This window comes from Arachis ipaensis, chromosome B02 (assembly GCF_000816755.2).
Source record: "Arachis ipaensis cultivar K30076 chromosome B02, Araip1.1, whole genome shotgun sequence".
Lineage (NCBI taxonomy): Eukaryota > Viridiplantae > Streptophyta > Magnoliopsida > Fabales > Fabaceae > Arachis > Arachis ipaensis.
The window spans coordinates 82,498,386-82,506,326 of record NC_029786.2 but is presented as its reverse complement, the minus strand read 5'-3'; the positions used below and the strand labels follow the sequence as shown (position 1 = coordinate 82,506,326).

The 7,941-nt window shown below is 34.4% G+C and overlaps 1 protein-coding gene across 2 annotated transcripts; it reads right to left on the bottom strand.

Moving 5' to 3' along the window:
* LOC107625543 (uncharacterized protein At5g03900, chloroplastic) lies at nt 487–7,941 on the bottom strand. Of its 2 annotated transcripts, none has more exons than XM_016328205.2 (14): nt 7,493–7,941; nt 6,643–6,750; nt 6,437–6,540; nt 6,226–6,306; nt 5,500–5,572; nt 5,340–5,405; nt 5,019–5,108; nt 3,412–3,477; nt 2,689–2,828; nt 2,511–2,597; nt 2,366–2,429; nt 1,675–1,818; nt 1,050–1,214; nt 487–964 (listed from the first exon to the last, which is right to left on the bottom strand). In XM_016328205.2, exons 1-13 carry the CDS (start codon nt 7,859–7,861, stop codon nt 1,071–1,073), a joined length of 1,536 nt encoding a protein of 511 aa, XP_016183691.1. In that variant the 5' UTR covers nt 7,862–7,941; the 3' UTR covers nt 487–964; nt 1,050–1,070. The 2 variants fall into 2 exon arrangements, with proteins under 2 accessions (XP_016183691.1, XP_016183690.1); XM_016328204.2 differs by having other exon boundaries at nt 487–947.

The following is a 7,941-nucleotide window of genomic DNA, read 5'->3' as shown; positions in this document are numbered from 1 at the left end:
AGAGAAAAAACATTCAATGATGAGAAATCTCACGTTATCCTCCAAAATAAAAATCTAAAATTTAAAGGATTCAAATTCTAAAAAAATTAAAAACCGAGACAAAAGACTCGGTAAATAACAAGCTTATTGATTTGATTTGGTAGTGGTACAGTTCCCACTACTGTTATAACGAGTTAACGACTTTGGTGTGGTTGAAATTTTAATGTTTTTTTTGGATTTACATTGAAAATATATTATGGTTTTTTATATTTTATTTATATATTTGTGTACTTTTGGATGAGTGTCTCAATGTTCGTGACGCTTTTAATACGTCGTTCTGTCAATAATCGATTGTGATCGAGATTCATTTCCCTTTAGGAAGTTATTGCCCACTTGAGAAATAACTCGTTAGAAGCTTATCAACTAGTTTAAGATTCAATATCGCCGACGTTAGAATTCAGTATTTTATTATCCCTTAAGCAGAAACAGATACCAACAAAAAACAAGAAAGGTCAATTGTGAAACCATAAACCATTGTACCTATGATAGTGTTCTTCTCAATCTTGCCACCTACCTTTTGAATTAAGTTCTTCATTATAATACAAGTTGATTATGTTGTAACTGGACACACCAATAAACGTCAACTCTGACGTATAAAATAAATATATTCACATAATACAAAGGACACGCTTATTTTAATTTACGTTTCCCCTAATTAAAACCCTTCGCAGTTTCCCCTTGTATAGTTCACCAATCAAATTATGAAATGAAATGGTGAATAAAGCAGCAAAAGGAGGCAATATCATCATAGCAGATTTCATGAGTTCTTTGCCATATCTTGTAGTGACCACCATAGAAAAAATGCTATTTCATCAGGGAGCGCATCAAATCGTTCCACAAAAGGCAGAATTATAGATGCTGTGCTACAATTGGTAATTCATGAATGCCAAAATGTGAGCTTCAATGGCCTGAAATTTCAATATAACTTGTGAACTAATCAGTTTAAGCAACAAAATGTCTAGTATGATGCAAATGCCATCAACAGAACTATATTATTAGAGAAAATTTACCTGTTTACAGTTGATCTTATCTTAATCGGATCTCTCTAGCTCCCGAAATTTTCTATCCCATTCACGAGCCTCGTACTCTTGCTCTAGTAAATCCTTGTCAGTGCTATACACAATTTGATCCTGTCCTATGACTGTCTTTTGGGCCATGTCCCTAGCACTGAAAAGCTGAAATGAAAACAAAGGAAATTGTCTGAGAGATTATGTTGAGTACAGAGTAAACACCTTCAGAAACTTTGCTGACAAACATCATTTAACTCTCCTATTCCAATTCATTGGTTTCCTCAAATCACAAAAGGGCATATCAAGAAAACGCACATAACATATTGGATGTGATAAAAAATATGTAAGAAACATAATGTAACAATGGCAATTGAAACATTCAGAAACTATATAGTAGCCAATGGTTACCAAAGGATAAAAAACAGAAGAAATCTAAAACTTGTATCCATATTTATTTTCCACTAACGGCTACAACATTTCCTTCATGAACTTCAAAAGAATTTCAATTATATTATAGAAATTTATGTAAAAAACACTTATCGACATACTATATGGGCAAGATAACAGTTTCGCGCATCATATATTGTTGTTCTAACTTACATGGGAGCAAAATGAATAACCATACCTTCTGTCTCAGGGAAGGGTCAGGTAATTCGAGTACTTTTGCACACTGCTTCCTAATTTTATTTCTCTTTTCAATGTCAGCATTCCTCTTCCTAATAAAAAACCATCGGACAAGGGGAATCGCAAAGAAGGAACCAGCATAAATCTGAAAATATTATCAATTCATCATTCAATCTATTGTGACAGCAAACCTAAACCAATGCTAATAGACATTAAAATAACACCCTCATGCTCAAGAAAATATATATTGGTAGTGAAAGAAGGGCATAAAGAAGCTGTCAAACGCTCAAACATCTTTTATCAATAATTTCACGTTTTCAATGCTTTCAATTTATATCATATTTAAAAGCCATAGCAAGGCAAGAGAAGCATTCATCGATGGTCAACACATGATGTTTTCCAGCGACACCAATTTGCAGAGTCCAGAACTAAGACTACTTTTTTATTTTTCTTTTTGGGTCATGTTACCCTCAAATTTTAAGTCTTAAATAATATTTCTCTAAGCAACAGCATCAAATCATGGAATTAAATACTAAATTTACAGCAAGACATTACCATCAAATTCTCAAAATTATCATCATCAAGAATTCTTTCATAAATTCAAAAAAAAAAAAACCAAAAAAATATAACTTGCGAATCCATTTCTGAAATCAAAGAACTTAATTTATTTCAAACTGGAATATTAATCATACCTGAAGAAGCGGAAAGATGTCTGCCACAAATTTAATGAAGCTACTAGGTGCAACTGTCATATCTCTTTGGATCAATGAAAAACAGAAGTGAGAAGCAGAAACATAAGAAAAAAAACATAACCAACACATAAAGGGAATAACATACTTCAGCATGGTTCCAAGAATAATAACTCCAAACAGATTAAAGCCACCCAGGCCAATAACCATTGCTCTCTCTGATGTGCTTGTTTTACTGAAATAGAACATTTGTGCATGTTGTTATGACTTTATGATATGAGAATACCTGAGGTCAAAAAACAAAGAAAAAACCAAAAGATAAGAACCTGAATTGCCATGTTTTTTCCTTGAAAAACTTCTCAACTCCTCCAACCCAATCTGCCCATTTTCTACCAACATATTCTTTCCGCTTACCCTTTTGAGAAGCTGTCCTCTGTAGAGATGGGAACCTATATACGATATTTCCCTGCAAACAAGTAACATGCAATTCAGTATTTTGCTTTTGTTTTTTGTGTTTTCTAAATGGAAGTACAAAAAGGTTAATCATTCCCAGATGAAGTCAGGTAATACTTTATACTTTTTGGGAGGCAAAGGAATTATCAACTAAGCAAGAACCAAATGTTTTATGTAAAACAAAAATGGACAGTAATACTCATATGATGCAACCGTATCTAGAAAAATTTGTGAATGTATAAAGAGGAGAAGATTAATGAAAGGTGGAAGAGCTACTTCTACGAGTTATTTAATGAGGGACAGAAGACTCTTCCGAGCCTTGGTCGATTATGCACAAGGGAAGAAGATCAAAACTTTAACTACTATCGAAGGATTCGAGACTTCGAGGTAAAAGAGGCTCTAAAGCAGATGAAAAATGGCAGGGCAGTAGGACCTGATAATATCCCGATTGAGGTTTGGAAGGGTCACAACAGGGAGCTCTTTCAAATTTTAAGGACTAAAAAAAGTAGGAAAGATAACCATGAAAACACCATTGCAAAGGAATGAAAAGGGGCACAAATGATTATGTTTCATTCTATGACAATATCTCAAAATACCTTCTCATCAACTTCAGGCTGACCATCAAAACGTAAAAGCACAGGTAAGATATATGATTCATCATCCTGGAACCAACCAAATAAACCGTGTCAATAGAACACCAACAGTAAGCATAGCAAAACATTATATCATAAAAATGAAGCAATGAAAAGAAAAGAAACCCAATACAGCTAATAAGAAAGTATAGTAGTATAGTAGAACACAAGGTCAAACAATTGAGCCTTTATTTAAATTATCTTATTCAAAATGCAACTGAGAATCTTAACACGCTAATTCAAATTAAGGAAAGTCGATCAACTGGAGATCTATTACACTCTTTACTGTTAAGAACTTAAGATGTCATGAATTTAAATCAAATGTGTTACGTAAAAGAAAAGTGGGCTGGACGGGTTCCATGCAAATTCTTTTTTTTTAGTGCTTGTTTGAGTGCCATTAAGTTGATAAAAGAAATATCTTTTTTCAATGAAAAAATATCTTTTTTTTATTTTTTAGTGTTCAGTAAATTTCTAGTAATAAAAATAAAAGCACTAGAAAAATTAAAAAAAATATATCTTTTTTAAAAAAATGATGTTTTTCACATAATAAATAAACAAAAAAGTACTTTTATATTGTTAAGCCCAAAAATAATTGATAGATAAAAAGATTTTTTGCATGAGATATCCAAACATAAAATTACTTTTACTTTTCTATAAGATCTTTTAAAAAAAGATAACTCGAAAAAAGATCTTTTCTTAGAAACTCACTCAAACAAGCCTTTTCCCTTCCTCAAAAGTCTATAGTATTTCTGGATATGGAACTACAATGGGTTAGGTATATCTGAGAGATCCTTTGCACTCCTAAGTCTCACAAATATTTAAATGACTAGACCCCTTTCCCTCTGCCCTATAACTTCCATTTATACTACTCATGTAACTAATCAATTGTAACTAGAAATTGTAGCTTCTCAAAAAAGATGTTTTTTTTTTTATTTTTCTAATACTTTTACTTTTACTACTAGAAATTTGCCAAACACACTAAAAAATAAAAAAAAAAATTATTTTTTCATTGAAAAAAGATCTTTTTCTATCAATTTAATGGCACCCAAACAAGCACTTACTAATGGTACCTAACTCATATATCAATGGGATCCTAACAATAATATTTTAGGTTTAGGGATCCTAACAAATTCACAATAATCTTTGATAGATAAATATAGAAAGTTTATGAGAGAGCAAAGCAAAAATGGGCTAAGAATAAAAGAGCTGCAGATTTTACGAAAGGAGAAACAACACTCAACAAGGATAGACTGATAATAGAGGTGTTTGTTAGAGGATGGAGCAGCTGGCACCATACAAATGGAGAAGAAAACTCCAGCATCACACCAGAATGGGAAAGATGGAACTGAGAAAGATGAGATAAAGGAATCGAAAAAATATCACTGTCAAATTTTGAGTTCTGGGCCACCGAGTGGAATCTGGTATACATTCAACTTAGGTTGATCCCTGTTGTTGCTTTCTAGTTTTGGAATTCCGCAGTTTAACATGTAATACAGAGTACAAACTCTGCGATCAAGGAGCTACCCTCCATCTGTGGCTAATAAAATACCACAGTCGGGAATACAAATTACCTGAAGTCCCTGCACAGAATCTATATCAAGATATGGAGCAAGTTCTTCGGCTGCAACAACACCACCATTAGATGATATATACTGCCCAATCTGCACATAAAATAAATAGCAATAGCAATCAGATGAGGCAAACATGGTTAGGTGGATGATAAAAAGATAACAAAGTAACAGAGAACTTGCATTTTATAAATAATGTGTATCATATAAATAGCGTAGCATCCAGTGACATAACCTATGTAATAAATGTATTGAGAAAAAGAAACAAAAAACAATTCAACCATCAAAGGCAACGGACCACTGAATTCAGTCCTCAATTATTACCAACTTCCATCTCTCTTCTTCAATTCCTTGATTGGGATCACCATCTCCAAATACAAAGGAGAATACCTAGAGAAAAACAACAGCAGAATCCTTCTGTCAGAAACAGTAAAATATTACCAAAAGGGGGATAAAACAAAATTCACTCATTTGCAACACACACCGATTCAATGAAGTTCATCTTCTCATCATCAGCTTGTATCCTTCGCCTCCTATAGTAATATGGATCCCAGTACCTTCCATGGTAAAATATAACAATCTGTCACTAGGTTTCTCTCAAAGAAACTGGGTTTTTAGTAGCAAGAAACTAGCTAAGCATGCTACAAACTGAGATTAAACTGAATAGGAGCAAAATTTTATCGCATTCAACTTAAAATTTGATCAGAAGCAACTCAAGTTAGGCACAGAAAAATGGGTTTCTTACTAAGCATTGTGCTACTTCATAGAGTATATATGCTTAGTGACAACAAGATAATTAACTCAAACATTTGTATTGAATGATCAATTTTCTCAAATCAACACAAAGCGAAATTAATAATCAATATCTTATGTGTATGTAATTAGAAGTATTAGAAATACATATGTTGATCAAATCAATATCTTTAAACCGCTCTACTATTTTCCTTATCTCCTTCTCTCTTGCCTTTCTTCTTTTCACTTTTTTTTTTCACTTGGGCACATAAAATATCAATAGGAAGAATCAAAACCTTTTCATCAACAAGAAACATGCAAGTTTACAGAACTTTGAGTACCAGTTACATGATACAGTTAAAAAAGGTATTGAAACAATCTGCTGTCCTACACCGGGACATAGGATTCTTCCCACCCAAAACAACAGAAGCAGAAAAGAATAAACAAATAAAGGGAACAAAGTAAGGAAAACAATTACCAAAATAAGTCTACTGGATTAAAGTAGAAGGTAAATCCTGAATCATATGATCTGCCTCGTCTTCCACGATTGTCCTCTTCACTGCACTTAAAACCACATTATTATTGCATGGGAACCACAAAAGTGTTCCTGATAAACTATGCATGAAGCAATCTCGCATGATATGGATCAACAAGCATTTGGGTAAGTTCATGTTAAAGTTATGAAGTACCTTCTGCTACTAGTAACCAGAGCAATTATTGTTGTGTAAACAATAACAATGGATGCAATTAATGCTGTACCAAAAGAAACCCTTATCAAGTATTCTCCTGCAGCCTGTCAAAGCCAAAGATCATAAAACAGCCAAAACATCTATTACCAATCATAATATCGTCAACAATTACTAGCAGAGTATACAACTATCTTCAACTTCAATACCTTAGCCTTTTCAAAAAGGGGTTCAGCTTTAATCCTAAACGACTTGGCACCAAGCTTTGATCGATAATCTTTCGGAAACACATACAGAATGTCACCTTCCTCAGAAACCTGCAGAGACCATCTTGGCACAATTGTACTCTCACAATCAAAAACTTGGAAGATTAAAGATCAAAAGTAACAAGCCAGTGTTTTGTTAGTATAACCCAAGTTCACACTAAACCCTACACATGTAAAAATATTTTACATCTACAGAGATAACTTTGCAACATCCAGTTATTCATACCTTTTGGCTACAATACCAAAACATGGTTGATTGCAATATAAATTAACTGAAACTGTTACCTTCAAAGTTACAGTTCGAATATGACTCGACCACTACAGTTCACACGAATTAACATGAACTAAATATATTACCTTTAAAGTTAAGTATTGAATTCTGTAGCCACCATTTTTTAAGGAATTCTATTTGAATTTTACTTAACCAGCTCAAAATCACATGAGTAACTATAATATAACAATAAAAATAACACTTCCTCCAGCTACTTTCCCTTTATCCGTCAATATCGCTTTTCAGGATTTTCTTGAATCAATGCATGTATGTCTTGATTGTCACTCAGGCGCATTGCCATGCACCAAAACCACTGTGAACTCTAGCCTATAATATAATCACTCAGCTAACAAATGCACATGCAAAACAAATATAAGTGGTCACCACTATCACAATTTTATCAGCAAATGGAACTTCTAAATAATTAAACCCCATCTATTCAAAATTCACAGACTAATTACTTCAACAAACACAACATTATCCCAACAGAAAGAAAAACAGAAAGAAAAAGCAAAAAACTACCTCTAAGAACCCATCTGTATCAGCGGCAAGAGCTTGCAGAGCCTTCTGAGCCTCATTCAACTTTAGTCCAGCCCTGCTCGCCACGTCACCAACTGTCACCCTCCCGCCACACGCGTCAACTGCCTCCATCGTCCGCTTCCTCACATCCGACGGCAGCTTATCGGTCTCCACAGCTCCGCCGGGACGGATAACCCGGCCTACATCGATGCCCGCCCTCACAGCGGGCACCGAAACCCTAGGCCTCCTTGGGACTGCCCGGAGGAAGCCCGGGCTTTGCAGAAAGGGGCCCGGGCTCCTGGGCGGACTGCGGGAGTGAGAGAAGACGCGGGAATGAGGTGTGACAGTAAGGCATGTGGAGATGGTAGCCATTATGTTGGGGGATAGTGAGGTTTTTCTATTTATTTTTTTTTTTAACCCCTAATTTTGGGACATGGAAGAAGGTTTTGTGT

What these genes read in the sequence shown, in the direction of transcription:
- LOC107625543 (XM_016328205.2), bottom strand. Translation starts at nt 7,861, where the DNA reads ATGGCTACCATCTCCACATGCCTTACTGTCACACCTCATTCCCGCGTC. An exon ending in CTGGTTACTAGTAGCAGAAG is followed by an intron (nt 6,307 to 6,436) that starts GTACTTCATAAC and finishes TTTTAAGTGCAG; the next exon opens with TGAAGAGGACAATCGTGGAA. An exon ending in GAAAAAACATGGCAATTCAG is followed by an intron (nt 2,598 to 2,688) that starts GTTCTTATCTTT and finishes GTTCTATTTCAG; the next exon opens with TAAAACAAGCACATCAGAGA.